This window comes from Castor canadensis, chromosome 11 (genome assembly GCF_047511655.1).
Source record: "Castor canadensis chromosome 11, mCasCan1.hap1v2, whole genome shotgun sequence".
In the NCBI taxonomy this organism is placed as follows: domain Eukaryota; kingdom Metazoa; phylum Chordata; class Mammalia; order Rodentia; family Castoridae; genus Castor; species Castor canadensis.
Window position 1 is genome coordinate 133,147,682 of NC_133396.1, and position 16,100 is coordinate 133,163,781.

General features: G+C 34.8%; 1 protein-coding gene and 1 long non-coding RNA gene across 5 annotated transcripts in view; one reads left to right on the top strand and one right to left on the bottom strand.

Moving 5' to 3' along the window:
• Positions 1–16,100, bottom strand: part of Nek7 (NIMA related kinase 7) — a 134,413-nt gene that overhangs the window by 24,564 nt on the left and 93,749 nt on the right. For all 4 annotated transcript variants that reach the window (XM_074048699.1, XM_020183447.2, XM_020183446.2 and 1 more), the window contains 2 exons: positions 7,958–8,066; positions 6,939–7,046 (listed from right to left, as the gene is read on the bottom strand). In XM_074048699.1, the coding sequence (XP_073904800.1) occupies positions 6,939–7,046; positions 7,958–8,066 (217 nt within the window). The remainder of the gene's footprint in view (positions 1–6,938; positions 7,047–7,957; positions 8,067–16,100) is intronic.
• LOC141413983 (uncharacterized) lies at positions 946–10,606 on the top strand. Its single transcript, XR_012439067.1, has 4 exons — positions 946–1,082; positions 4,383–4,521; positions 6,422–6,499; positions 9,852–10,606. It is a non-coding gene; the product is annotated as an uncharacterized lncRNA (long non-coding RNA).

Sequence of the window (16,100 nt, forward strand, 5' to 3'; positions counted from 1 at the left end):
CATGGAAACATTCTCAATCTACTTGTTCTCATCTGTTTTTCCCCCTATCACTACAGCAAGTGGTTATACAGGAAACACGCCCACATATATGCCAAAAACATGGTTTGGGTGCAAAAATATTTTTTTGAATAGCAGACAACCACCCCAATTACTTATAGACATCTTTGGCATAAGTATATAATTAGGTTTTATACCAGATTCATTTTCCCAACCAAGTTTTGCTAAAAATACCATTCCCCCCGCTTACATCCAGTCCATGATGGAGTTAATTTTAAGCCTTTGACAAACATGAAGCTACTGAAGTGAGAATCCCTTTCAGGTTAAACTTTTCCAAATAATGTTAAACCATTCTTCCATTAATCTATCTTTTAAATGATTTCCCTCACTCAGGCTTTAGAACACAAATGATTCCCCAGTGTCAACTCTATTACACTGGTATAAGAGGTAGAATTCTGGACTCCATGGATCTTTGCTTTGGTGTCACGTGTTTACGTTATGGCACAAGAGAAAAGGGACTTTGCAACTGTAAGGTTATAGATCAGTGAGAGATGCAATAAAAAGGCAAGAGAGATTCAAAGTGTGAAGGGGACTCTATTTGCCATTGCTACCTTTGAAAATGGAGTTTGGAGCCCAGGAAAGTTGGTGTGTGTGTGTGGGGGGGGTGGCGGCAGCTGTGGAAGCTGGGTATGGCCGTCAGGGTGTGAGGAAACAAGAACTTCAGTTTCAAACCACCAAAAAGTTTAACTCTGAAACAGATTCTCCTCTACAGTCTCCAGGTGTCTTACAGACACACTGAGGTTGCCTGGTGAGAGACATCAGATTTCTGACCTCTCAAACTGTAAAATAAAAAATTTCTGTCATTTTAACTCACTAAATTTATGGTAATTTAGAGTAGCAATAAAAATGAATATTAATGTGTTAATGATTCATGAACTGCATGGGAGAGTGGACCGCTCAGTTCAATATGGTGAAGACATACTCCATAACAAGAACCACACTTGGCATTGAGGGGCTACAAAAGAAAGGGATATGGTTCAAAAATGTTTGGCCTCCAAGAGTTCAATGGATCATTTTGAGATGGGGTAAGTCTTGTTTTCAGTTTTCTTTTTTAGGTGGAGGGGAGAGCAGGAAAAGCTAACACATTCACCATAGGAAGAATAATATGGTAAATATCATAATGTTTAATGACAAAATTTGGTATTTTGTAACTTAAATGAACTCTGGTTTGGTTACTAACTTACACAACTCAGGTAATCATACCTATCTCAAAAGCTATTGAGTTAAGAGACGCAGAACAGAAAACAGTTAATATGTGCATGGTGCTTAGTCTAGAGTTAATATTTGAAGCTTCATAAGGAAAAATATTTAATATAAATGCTTTAAATTGACCAAAAGAAGATCTTTATCTTAAGAGACAACTGTAGATAAGCTGATCCAAAGAAAAGTAACCAAGAAACAATATTCAAGTGAACCTCATAAGTCATTTTGGATTTAAGGATAATCCCTGTGCTCAGAATTTCCCAATTTACAAAACTGAAAACTCCCCGAGTCTATGTACAGCCCCCACTTCATTAGCAACTACCATCAGCTCCCATTACAACAGTCATTATGCTTTGCTTATGGTAACTGGAAACACGTCTTCAAAATAAGTAAGTAGAAAAAGGATGTGAATAGTATTAAAAATACAAATCAATGTGGTAGTTTTCATTTACTTCAGAGCCATGGATAAAATGCTTACATTCGTTATTTCTCACATGAGAAAATTACATTTCCCCACCCCATTGAGCCAGGCATTGCCAGGAGACTTGTTTTGGATAATGAAACATGAATGGGAGTAATTTGTGTTACACTGAAGCAGTAAAGGGCCATAAGCTAGTCTCCATCTCTCTTCCCCTCATGGAATCACAAAAATGTATGTTGATGTGAAGATAACGCAGGACTGAAGCTGCATGAAATGTCAAACACCATCTGGAGGGAGGGAAGCTACCCTAAAGACTCACAAGTGCTTCAGTGTTACCAACTGAAATTTGGTTTTGGTGTTTTTGGTTTTGGTACTTTATTTTGTAATATAAATCTTGTCTGTGCTAAATAATGTATTCACAGTTACCCTATTTCTAAGCCATATTCATTTAATCAATATGAATATCTATTATGTGTGACACCCTCTTCTATGTGTGTATGTGTTATACATTAGGGAACCAAAACCACAAAGATTTACGTCATGCAGGGTAACTTTTAGCTGAGTCAGAGAAACAAGTACTAAGTGTAAGTAAGGTACAGAACATGCTAGGAGATAGTAAGTCCTAAGGGGAAAAAAGGACAAATTATAGCAAGGTAAGGATCAAGGATTCTAGGGATGGAGTGATAGAGGAAGGTCAGGTGTAGCATTAAACAGAGTGACCTCAGTTTCTTAAACCATACCATCTGATCTAACTGTAACACAACAATGATGACGGAAGAGGAAATGTCCTTTAAAACTTCTTAGAAATCACAAAATACATATTTACCATTACCACTGCTATTGGTGGTATTTAGTAGCAACAGAGGATTCCTTTGGGTCATTATGATGTTGGAAATATGGGTAGTTTGGTATGATATGACTAGAAATCATAGTACCTATTTAGATTATATAAAATTATTGTTCTGCTATGTTTAAATATTCAGAGGTGAAATATTTCACCTCTTAGCAAGCCACCTCTGGGTTAGAATATTTACATTTGGTGGAGGGAGATTTCAGCATATGTTAAGAAATAGAAATGCACCAAAAGTATATTCTTCCCCTTACTACAGTGTTCCAGTTTCACAGGTTTTGGTGGAGTTTTGGTTTCCAGGGTAGAAGTCACTTCTTTAGACCTGTTAACTAAAGTTGTTGGCAGACAGAATGGTCAGGAACACAAATCTCAGCATCCTATAGGCCTACTTTCTAGTTTTTGCTTTTTTCCTTCTGAATCTTGAAGCCATAAGAGCAGTGAAGAATAGGAGGGAGCAAATGAGGCTTTCATAAATGGCCTCCTAAGCAATGTAACAAAGTAGATGAAGATTATTTCAGATTGAATAACAACAAATTGGAAAACAGTAAGTGAGCAAGAGAAAATGTCACAGGTACTGATACAAAGGAAAAATAAAATGTGTTAGATAGTAAACCCAGATTAAGATGCCACAGACCAACTCACTAGCTTCCAGCTACATATCCATTTTACCTCTCTGTGCTTCTTTTCCTCAGCTCTAGAAGGGGAACAACTCATGTACAGAGTCCACATGTATCCACTAGAATCTTAGGGAGGTGAAGGTTTGGAAACCGTAAAGAACTACCATGCATATTATTAACCACCTGCAGAAGAACAGGGAGCACCGTAAATGACTAATTTATATTTTAGCAACTGAAACAACCAGATACCAAGTCAGGAGAATGCTTAACCATAGGTAAAAAATGGGAATCAGCCCATAAGTAAATTAAACAGCATGAAAGCACTGTAGAACTCCACCAGTATTTTCCAAATTGCAGATCATTCATCTATCAGTGAACTGTAAAATTATTTTACTGGGTTGCAACCAGCATTATTTTTAGTAAAATAAAATAAAACAGAACAATGTCAGAATGAGCTGTAGTCATAATATAAAACACTGTTACATGTAACTTTGGATTCAGTTCTACATAATTATGTTCTGTAGGTCACAATATTATTGGGGTTTTTCTCAAGAAATTTGAAAGACACTGTCCTAAGCGATCACAAAGCTAGATTCAAGGGAAAGCTGGGTCCTCATCATGAAATTTAAAGACACGGGTGCTTCTATTACACCTGTAAGGTAGATAAGATGGAAGAAAGCAAGGCAAAATTCATAGCAATCTGTATAATACCCTAACTAGTCCCCTAGCTACATCCCCTGTCCAAATCAATATGAAAGCATTAAAACAAAAATCTTAAGTTCATGTTATCAAACAAAAGGGAAGGGTGAGGGGGCAAAACCTGAAGAACTGTGCATCACAGATCACAACAGTGATAAGCCTCTGTTCTCTGGGTGATGGTCTCCAACATGGTATACTTAAACCTCTGAAAGGCAAAGACGAGGACTCTGGGTACACAAAAGAACCTGAAGGTGGTAGGCAATTGCAGGCACACTTAACCTGAAACCATTGAGGGCTGTTCATAGCTGTTGTCTTCAACTCAGATCATGTTTATCTTCATTAAAATTATCGCACTAGGAATACAATGTGAATTTTTCCTACACCTGGCCCTAGCCCTCCCTTCCTTCACCTTCTCCAGCAAACCTTCTGCAGGCAAAGCTTGACCTGCATCTGCTCCTTGTGGGAAATGCCCATTGGTCAGCCTGAGACAGGCAGGACACTTTACAGCTGTCTCTTTTTATCCTTTGAATCTTAGTTCAAACATCACCTCCTCAGAGAAGTCTGCCTCTCCTTGCTCTTGCTGAAGCAGTTCCCCACTAGTCATTCTCCAGCACACTGCTAACAAGTCATCTGATTTATTTGCTTCATAATCATCTATTTCCTCTCACCACAAGGTAAGTTTCCTGAAGACAAAGACTTGTCTTGATCGGACTACATTCCTTGTCTCCATCGGACTACATTCCTTGTCTCCCTAGAATAACATCTGCTTATCTTTTGAGTGAATCAATTCATGAAGTTTAATAGAGTAAGTAAATGGCACACAGACAACTCCAGCTCTTTTGCTGTCTGCATCTTTACCACCACCACACTGTCATCTTAACAGAAGCAACTTAACATTTACACAGTGTATTACAATGTTTGGAAAATGCTTTTATGTTAGTAGTATTATTTGGTTAGAGATTGGCTAGAGGTTGATTAGGGACAAGCACAGGATGGTTATTATCCAGATTTCTATGTTTATAAATCCAGAAAGTGAGTTTTAGAAAAATAATAAATGGCTTGATCATTTACTGAGCCATGAGCACACAAATCCATTTTATCTAGAACACCATGCTCTTCCTCATGTTCACACAAAGCAGAAGGAAAACACGGCTGGCATATACTGAACTGGAGAAATACAGCCAATTACAACAGTGAGACATCAGAGGACCGTGAACTTCCTTCTAGAAGGACCTGAATGCTAGACCAAAGATGGGGGGGAGAAGTAATATCATCAGATGTCTTGGAGAAAAATAATTCTAGTGGATGTAGAATGGATTAAAGAAGAATATTAAAAACAAAAGAGGATGTTCTTCTCATTTACAATAATGAAGTAATTATGGATTAAGGAAGTGGAATAGAGGAAAGCGGAGCTATTGTCAGACAACATAGGTGGTGGTAACAAAAAAGTGAAGAGTGAAGGGCCTTGGATTCCCCCCCACCGAATTTGAGAATCTGTACTCAGTATGAACATCTGGCAACATCAGATTTAGTATCTGTAATTTTTTACCCACGCACTCAAAAATTACTACTATTCTATGCTGTCATACTTCTCAGAATTGGTTTTGAAAAGTGGGAATGTGGTCAGCTACACAACTTTATTTGCTATAGAATATATGGAGAGCAACAGACGTTATCACATGTTCATTTGTTGTCATGGACTCAGATAAGACAAATAAGAAATATAAAATTAAGACAACTGAAAAATTCAAAAATTTGCCAATATCTTAAAAGATTATTAAATAGAAAATATTCTGGAAGTACACATTCTTGTTAATGGATCAGAAAAGGTTAAAATAGTATCTTTATTTAATTTCTGAACAAAAATATATTTTGGAAAAACAACACATAAATGCCTAAGAAGACCTTTCTAAAATCCAGTATCTTTGCATTTTTAAATTAAATTCCTGAAAACATTTCTTTTACAATGTTAAATGAAATTTGGCTTAAGGACAGACATTATTTAGAGTAAACCTTACTTAGGCGTTTCTTTATAAGCTACATATGCATCTCATTCATTTCAAGTTTCACTATAATTTACAATTGCTCTATGCATAAACGCCCTACAGATTTTATCCTCAATAAAATTAGAAAATATATCAATAACCAATATAGTTGTATCATCTTATCATAAGCAAAAGAAATTTGTAGAGTGACCATATTTTCTTTTTAGCACCAACTATTATAAACATAAATCTGCTTTTAAAAATAAAAATATACCCTAACATAAAAGAGTAACAATTCTCTGAACATGAAAATTAGGGCCATCTTGTCAACAAAAAGAGTCTGTATCAGAATTTCTGTTCGTGTCATTTTAAGTTTTCTTGACCCGTAAGACTTTTTATTGGGTTCAAAGAACATTAGTATGTTTGAATTCAAGAAAATATGATCTCAAGAGTTTTTAAGAGATGCTCTCTTACTCCCTTTCAGTTACTCAATTTAAAACTTATTTCTTCCTAGGAATTTCTGTTGTTTCTAAACTGGACAATTTTCTTTCCACTGCTAATGTAATGCTGTTATATTTTATGTACACAGGGAGCTGCTATAGTCAACTCTACAATAGTCAACTCTACAATGAGTAACTGCAGGTATTTCTTCTACTTTATAATCAAAGTGAGTATTTCCTCATTTGCTACAGGTCATCTGCAGGCTCCCCTTCTGCAGTAATCAGAGTCATACATTATTTTAAATAAATAAACATTTACAAATGGTGAAGTCCTCTTCTGAAATAGTTTATTTACCATGTCACCTTACTGTTATTCACATAGAATAAAACAGATGCTCCATAGCAACAGTAAAAAAAAACAGGTTTATCAGCATTTTTTTAAACTATGCTTACCGGAGGTCAGGTTAACAGAAGTACTCAGCTGTCATGTGAAAGGAAACATTATATCTGATAGAGAATTATGGGTCTTTCTCAAGACCTGATTTAAAAAAAATAGTTTTATCAAGAATGTAAGAACTGGTATATACATGGCACACCTCTTATCTTTTCAACCATAACCAATGCATACAAAAAGGAAGCTCAATGAAATTATATTGTGGTTCTTACCTAAAGAATGTGCAGCTGTAGTTTTAGAGCTAAAAAACCGACCAAGCCCAAGATCTCCCAGTTTTACCACCCCAGTGGCTGTAATGAACACATTAGCTGGTTTTATATCTGTTAATAAACGAAGAGATCAGGTGAAAGACAAAATGTTAGGAACTTTAAATGGGTAAGAAACTTTTTTTCAGTATAGGATTTAAAATGTATTTTAAACATGAAAGCCTGAGTTTGAATCAATCACTTTATTTACAATAATTTTGACATATAATATTTCAAAGTTCCCAATCCTCTGATAGATTATCATAAATGCAGCAGGATGACCATTGTTATAAATTTCCATTTAAAGTATTTTTTCCATTTTCAACAACCTTTTATGAAATTTAAAGAACAAAATTAATTTGTGTCCTACTTACCAACAATTTAAAATAACATATATTACTAAAAATGAACATATTGGTATGCTTACATAAGATACAGAATCATGATTTAAAATATTATGCATATTGTTATTTACTTAGATGCCTTTAGAAAATTTGCTTTAATAGCTTTGAGAATTTTCACATTCCCAAATCAGTGAATCAATTACTTAATGATATGACCTTAACACTCTGCTCATCCATTTGACTGATTATCAAGACTGCATCATAAGCTAATGCTAAAGTTTAAAATCTAAATGCACATAGCATATACAGTATTCATTTGAAGAGAAAACAACAACAACAAAGCAACAAAAACTCTCTTCTTTATGCACATTCAACTTCTTTCCACATCTTTTTCCTTATCAATATAACCAGTAAGATGCTGAGAATAAAAAAAGCAAATTTTAAAAAATTCTTATTTAAAACCAAATACATCTATACTTAAAGGTTTGCAATTCTAACAAAATTGTAATTTGTAAACAAATTACCTGAGACTAGGTGACACTATGTGATGATTAGAACACTTTTATTTTAAATTACTTACCAAAAATATTAAAAATCTTGTCTTACCAAAAATATTAAAGATCCTTAATGACTTTATCTTACCTCTATGCATGACTCTTCGAGAATGCATATGCTCCAATGCACTGCAGAGCTGGACAAAGTACTTCCAAACAGTTCTTTCAGGAATTAGCCTCTTTTGCTTCTTAAAATGCTTTTTAAACAATTGAAAATAACAATTATGAGAAAGTTTCTTAAACTGAATTCTGGCATGCAAAAATCCATAAATCAGAAAACACCTTTTATTTATTTTTATCAAAAAGCATATGGTTTTCTATTCTGAATGATTCTAAGAATATTAAACTGACATAAAAGCCTAAGCTTCCTATTATACATAAGGTTAGCACAAGCTACATAACACTACATCTCTGTAATGTCCAAGTATTACAAAAACTTAACATCTATATAAAATAATGTCTTAAAAAGAAGTTGTCAAATTTCATTTTAAGAAAAGCCAGAATGAAAATGTCTAGAAATCTGAAGATAATTATATTCACTAAAAGACAATACTTCTGGCAGAAGGCTTCACTATAGAATTCCATTTAAATACTGAACCACTCTGGTGATTTGAAATACCTCAATTTATTAAAAATTAAATAAATAAAAGGGATTTGTGTAAAAAATTTTCATGAATATTTCTACCACACCATTCAAGGCAAACTTGCACTTTGCTTTGAATGAATGAAACTGAACTCTTTGTGAGCACAGTCCAACAGGAAGGTGGAGCAAAGCTGAGAGGACCAACAGGCCACTTAGGAGAGAGCAGGCCATGCATGGCACATATAGGGAAATTTACTAAAGTAACTGCAAAACCAAACACATATTCATACCTCTCTTTCTATATTGAATTTGCTACAAGACTATAAGTTCTTAGCTTCATCAGGTATATTCTTTTATAAAAATCATTTCTCAAAAACAAAAATACAATTGATTTCCTATTCAACAATATTTATAAATGGCCAAAATGAAGAAATCATATATCTAGGTGTGTTTTCATTAAAAAATTCTGTTAATTTTAACTTTTAAAAGTATACATACTTATTACATAGATGTCAAATTTTAAATATAGTACTTAATGGAATACGCTATTAGAAAAGACATTTGGAGAAGTCCAACTAATTTGATTTTTGTTATTGAATATGGAGAGAATGCACATGAAGAAGTTCAAAACTACTACTCAATTGTTACACCTATGACCAGCTGAGGGCAGGCTGAGAGGAAAACAGTACAAGAAAATATGTTCATATCCCTTCTTCATAGGAATAGATTATATCTACTGAATACACTGAAACACAGATCTTTAAGGAAAAGCTAGTAATCTTATGTTCATCTTTATTATAGCACATTTGCGGGAATGAACTTATTTGAAATTTTCAATTGCTATTACATCAACATTATATCCTAAACACCAAATAATAGATGACCAGTTGGATGGTAATTTTTTTAAAAGCAAATCCAGGGCTTACTAAAATGTTGAAAATCTCTTACATCATGTTTCAATATGAAGTGTTTGTAACTGTAGACTGTCAACGTCAGTTTTCATTTGAAGGGGGCAATGTTCAAAACCTAGATTTTTACACATAATTTTCTTTCAGACTTGGAATGAGTCCAAATAAAGCCTGCACATGTGCTCTCCCAATGCTAGATTAGCATATCAGAGGACTGTTTGATGTCAACAGGAAGATGGAGACCAGGCTTCTTTTCATTCAAAAATAAATATACCATATCATGCAAGCATCAGACCATGAAAGAAAAATTTTATGCTTTAATATAGATTCTACAATCATTAATTATAATTAACTTGGCAGTTTATGATTAAGTCTCATTATTGAAACCTAAGTAGAAAAGAAAAGGCGTAAGAAAGAAATTACCCTCAAATGTATGTTAGGGGAAGATGCTATTAGACCAAGATGACCTGACCATTTCCATATTCTTCCAGAGTGACTCCCAAAACAAGTTAAGAATGATGACAATAAACTGACACCAATTTAATGTGACCTCGCAAGAATTAAACATCCAACTTCATAACAGCCTGCTGAAGACTAACACTATGAATTTGACGTTGTCATAAAATAAATTAAAGGCAATTTTACTATGTCACTGTATCTCCCGAGCTTCTTTAGAAGTGTGTGTTTAAACGTATGTGGGTTTTCAAACGTTTTTGAAGTATAGGTTTTTTGTTTGTTTTATTGAGAAAACCAACACCTACAACAAGAAAAGTCTGTTCTGATGGTGGCGCTGTTGGCTACCTCTTAAGAGAGGATGAACAGCAAAAAGCAATGAAAACCTGAATGATTTTTAATACTGATGACTTACATTAGCATTGTAAGATAGAAACTTGTATGTTAAAGTATAAAAAAACTGACCTTCTCTGAAAACTTACTCTAATAAACACATCTATTTCAAAATTTCATTCTCTAGCCAAATAGCATTATTGCTCCAAATCTTATTTTCTCCAGAAAAGGACTGCTCTATATAAATATTTAGCTTGAAATTTTAAAAAAATCTAATGCCAACATATAAAAATTAAACAAACATATTTCTCTATAGGAAATTTTAATATAGCAATAAATAATGTAACCAAAACTTCTAAAGGCTGGTATCAAGACAAATATTTATAAGAAAGATTATGTGTTATGGCACCTTTACCACTTTCATGTTATGAAACAGAACTGTAACTATTTTATACCTAAAAATAAACAGAAATTAACATTCAGGTACACTGGATCACTTGGACATAAATCTTGTTTGTTTTTTTTAAGTAGGCTAATCTTGAAATAGTTGATTTTTAAAACAGCACTTTCCACCGCCATTACTGTTACTAAATAAAAATTAGAATAGTAACATGTAACAAAGTGCTAATCAATTTACGAACTTAGATAGAAACTTCAGATTTTATTATTTTCTTACATGTTAGTAAAAAGACTACTAACATTTCACTTAGGTAAAACTAAGCATACCTGGTAAAACATATTTGTGTTGCAACCTAAGTGATTTTTTATTAATATGAAAGAGACTAGCTGAGGCAAACTGCCTCCATTCAAAGATTTTATACCTTTTTTTAATAATCACTAAACGTCCATACACAAATTAAATGCCCCAGACCAAATCGAGTTATATAACGGTTGTTGAATACCTAAGTACTATTCTTTGGACTCAGCTGGGTAACTTGGCCCCTGACACTACCACTCAAGGAAGAACCTACTACTGCTTGTTTCTAAGTTTTGTGATTCTACCATTTTTCCTCAAAAAAATCTCTGGAGGAGCTTCAATAATTACTCAGCATAAATTCCTCAACAGAAAAAAAATGGGGAATGATCTTGATTTAATATGTATGACATGCAAAAGTATTTAAGCTTTCAGTTAGAAAGCTTTAAGGGAAAAAATTACAAGTAAACACCTGGAGCCATTAGAGCCAGCTTTGTGGGCCTGCAACCTGTGCAGTCACACAGGTCCTGTCCTTATTTGAATGCTCTCTTACTGTCACCTCAAAGATTCTTAATGATTTTTTAACAAAGAGACCTGCAATTACGCAGCCAGTACTTGGAAATCCACACTAAGTATCCTTTGTACTGCTGTGGTTAAAAAACAAAAAAAATGAACAAAAACAACAAACAGAATCTTTGTGTGCAAGACATTTTTTAAGAGTATTGGAAAAATGATAATTAACTGATAAGAAATAATGAAGTTATTAGAGAACTACAATTGCAGGCACCAGCTGTTCTCCATCTCTTCCAACTATGCAACAGGAGGAAGTGAGTGATTTATGTTTAATAAGGAAACACTTCCTGCTTGGGAGTACTGTCAAATGTTTAAAACTGCCACTAACATAATACATATTTATCTTTAATAACAGACCTGATTATGAGGCATGACAGTAACTAACTGTGTGACCTTGAACATGCACTTCACCACACTGGGTCTCAATGTGATCTCACTATATTAAGCAGAGAGTCTGGGGGTAATCTATGAGGTCCCTGCCACCTCTAAATATAATCTGTGGTTCTATAATTCCACTTACAAATAAAGCATAAAATAATAAAGGTCTATTTGGCACATTTTCACCCTTGAAGATAATCATATGCCCTATCCTTCATATCTCCAGTTAATAAAAACAATGCACCCCTCCAAAAAAAAAAAAACCCTAGAGATCAACATTGTTTCACTTAATCCTATAAATTGTTTTCACATGAAATGACAGGTAAACTATATTTCCATGCTATAAACTTGTGGTTAGGACAAATATTATCAGAAAGGCTGTTTTACTTCCAAACATCTTTGTAGTTACACCTATTTTTACAAAACTTCATTTTGCAGCCATTATTTCAAAGAATTAACTACAGAGTCTTGTGATTCTCAAAGTGTAGCTGACTATTCTAAATGTGTTTTTATTATACAATAATGTCACCTTTTTCTCTATTTTTTATCAGCATGTATTAATTGTACAAAGGAGTTTCATTGTGATATTTCATATATATATATATATATATATATATAAAATGTACTTTAATCAAATTCAACTACCATTACTCTTCCTTTCTTCCCCAGTTTTAAACAATTTTAATGGGTTTCATTGTTTTATAATTTGACCATATTCACCCCTCTCACTTCACCTTCTCTTTTCTCCCTCCCCTTTCCTGCTGGTTCCCACCCCAAAGTGTCCCCCCATTTTACACTCATGTAAGACATGAGTGTAACACTTTTCTTCTGAAAGTATTATATCAACAGATTACACTAGGCAAGTTTTGCTGTACATAATCTTGGAAAAATTGTATGTGTAAAATATATCTCAATTAGAATTTTGATCTATAATGATAATTTGCAGCATATGAATATTCTCACTCCTGGCAATGTGAAGAAAATAAAGATAACTTAGCTGGATGCAGTGACTCATTCACAATCCCAGCTACTTGGGTGGTGGAAATCTGGAGGATCCCATTTTGAGACTGGCCTGGCAAAAAATTAGCAAAACTCAACCAATGAAGTGGATGTGGTGGTTCACATCTATAATCCCAGCTATGTGGGAGGCATAAGGTAGGAGTATCATGGCCAAAGTTGGCCCTAGGCAAAATCTCAAGACCCTATCCAAAAAATGACTACAAGGAAAAAGGGCTGAGAACATGGCTTAAGTGGTAGAGCACCTGCCTGGCAAGTGTGAGACCCTGAGTTCGAACCCCAGTGCTGCAAAAACAGACAAACAAAGCCTCAAGATCCCTAAGTTGCTTGAGAAACATGAAGCAGACGAGACCAGGCAGCCATGAGGCTACTAACAATGCCCATGACTGACATCACTTTCTACCTGCTTTGATAAGGTATTTCCCCCATCCATCTTCTATCAGCCTCCGCCATTTCCTATCACGCTGGAATATCTGTTAAAAATGCTCTGTTCTTTCTAGGTTATCACTTCAAAGAATATGAATGCAATCAACTCACTCCCCAGAGTTATACAGGTTATTAATGGAAGCCAAAATTATATTTCATATTAGGGTTGAAAATCTAAAATAGTAAAAGATTAAGAAAATAACTGAAGAAAAAAACTCTTTCATCTTTTAGCAATAAAAGAAAAAAAGCCACTATAAAGTCATACAATGTTCTTCCCTCACCCCAAAAGGAACACCGTATCAAGGAAACTTACCAGAATAATTTTTTTAAAAATTCAATAAAAATTTTTAAGTAGATGAAGGCATTAGAATTAGTAGGAAGAATGATTATTGCATTACTACTATGCGAGTAACTCCTAGGAGAAGCACCCCATCCAAAGCAGGTAAGAAAATACTTCATTTTTACTATGTTGATTCTACCAATCCATGAGCATGGGAGATCTCTCCACTTTCTATAGTCTTCCTCAATCTCTTTCTTCAGAAGTGTATAGTTTTCCTTGTAGAGGTCTTTCACATCTTTTGTTAGGTTTACACCTAGGTATTTGATTTTGTTTGAGGCTATTGTAAATGGAATTGTTTTCATACATTCTTTTTCCGTTTGCTCATTGTTAGTGTATAGAAATGCTAATGATTTTTCTATGTTGATTTTATATCCTGCTACCTTGCTATAGCTATTGATGATGTCTAGAAACTTCTGAGTAGTATGTTTAATGCAATTCCCATCAAAATTCCAATGACATTCATTAAAGAGATTGAAAAATCTACTGTTAAATTTATATGGAAACACAAGAGGCCACGAATAGCCAAGGCAATACTCAGTCAAAAGAACAATGCAGGAGGTATCACAATACCTGACTTCAAACTATATTACAAAGCAATAACAATAAAAACAGCATGGTACTGGCACAAAAACAGACATGAAGACCAGTGGAACAGAATAGAGGATCCAGATATGAAGCCACACAACTATGAGCAACTTATCTTTGACAAAGGAGCTAAAAATATACGATGGAGAAATAGCAGCCTCTTCAACAAAAACTGCTGGGAAAACTGGTTAGCAGTCTGCAAAAAACTGAAACTAGATCCATGTATATCACCCTATACCAAGATTAACTCAAAATGGATCAAGTATCTTAATATCAGACCCCAAACTCTTAAGTTGATACAAGAAAGAATAGGAAATACTCTGGAGTTAGTAGGTATAGGTAAGAACTTTCTCAATGAAACCCCAGCAGCACAGCAACTAAGAGATAGCATAGATAAATGGGACCTCATAAAACTAAAAAGCTTCTGTTCATCAAAAGAAATGGTCTCTAAACTGAAGAGAACACCCACAGAGTGGGAGAAAATATTTGCCAATTATACATCAGACAAAGGACTGATAACCAGAATATACAGGGAACTTAAAAAACTAAATTCTCCCAAAACTAATGAACCAATAAAGAAATGGGCATGTGAACTAAACAGAACTTTCTCAAAAGAAGAAATTCAAATGGCCAGAAAACACATGAAAAAATGCTCACCATCTCTAGCAATAAAGGAAATGCAAATTAAAACCACACTAAGATTCCACCTCACCCCTGTTAGAATAGCCATCATCAGCAACACCACCAACAACAGGTGTTGGCGAGGATGCGGGGAAAAAGGAACCCTCTTACACTGTTGGTGGGAATGTAGACTAGTACAACCACTCTGGAAAAAAATTTGGAGGCTACTTAAAAAGCTGGACATCGATCTACCATTTGATCCAGCAATACCACTCTTGGGGATATACCCAAAAGACTGTTACTCCAGAGGCACCTGCACATCCATGTTTATTGCGGCACTATTCACAATAGCCAAGTTATGGAAACAGCCAAAGATGCCCCAGCACAGACGAATGGATTAAGAAAATGTGGTATCTATACACAATGGAATTTTATGCAGCCATGAAGAAGAACGAAATGTTATCATTCGCTGGTAAATGGATGGAACTGGAGAACATCATTCTGAGTGAGGTTAGCCTGGCCCAAAAGACCAAAAATCGTATGTTCTCCCTCATATGTGGACATTAGATCAAGGGCAAACACAACAAGGGGATTGGACTATGAGCACATGATAAAAGCGAGAGCACACAAGGGAGGGGTGAGGATAGGTAAGACACCTAAAAAACTAGCTAGCAGTTGTTGCCCTTAATGCAGAGAAACTAAAGCAGATACCTTAAAGCAACTGAGGCCAATAGGAAAAGGGGAACAGGTACTAGAGAAAAGGTTAGATCAAAAAGAATTAACCTAGAAGGTAACACCCATGCACAGGAAATCAATGTGAGTCAATGCCCTGTATAGCTATCCTTATCTCAACCAGCAAAACCCCTTGTTCCTTCCTGTCATTGCTTATACTCTCTCTACAACAAAATTAGAGATAAGGGCAAAATAGTTTCTGCTGGGTATTGAGGGGGGGGGAGCGGGAGGGGGTGGAGTGGGTGGTAAGGGAGGGGGTGGGGGCAGGGGGGAGAAATGAACCAAGCCTTGTATGCACATATGAATAATAAAAGAAAAATGAAAAAAAAAAAAAAGAAAATACTTCAAATGCTTGCTCTACTGCATCAAGAGTGCTGCAGACAGAGAAAATGAGATTTTAAAAAGCAGAAAGTTAATCTTCAGGATGGCATGGAGGTACAACATACATGAAACATTTGCCTCTTTAAGGAACCCTTTCTTGTTATGTGAAAATAAGCAACAGTGAAATGGAAAGATGTTTTGATTTTCTTAATGGACAAAGAAAACACAGCAGAACAATGAGACAGTAAAAATCTCTGAATAGAAATC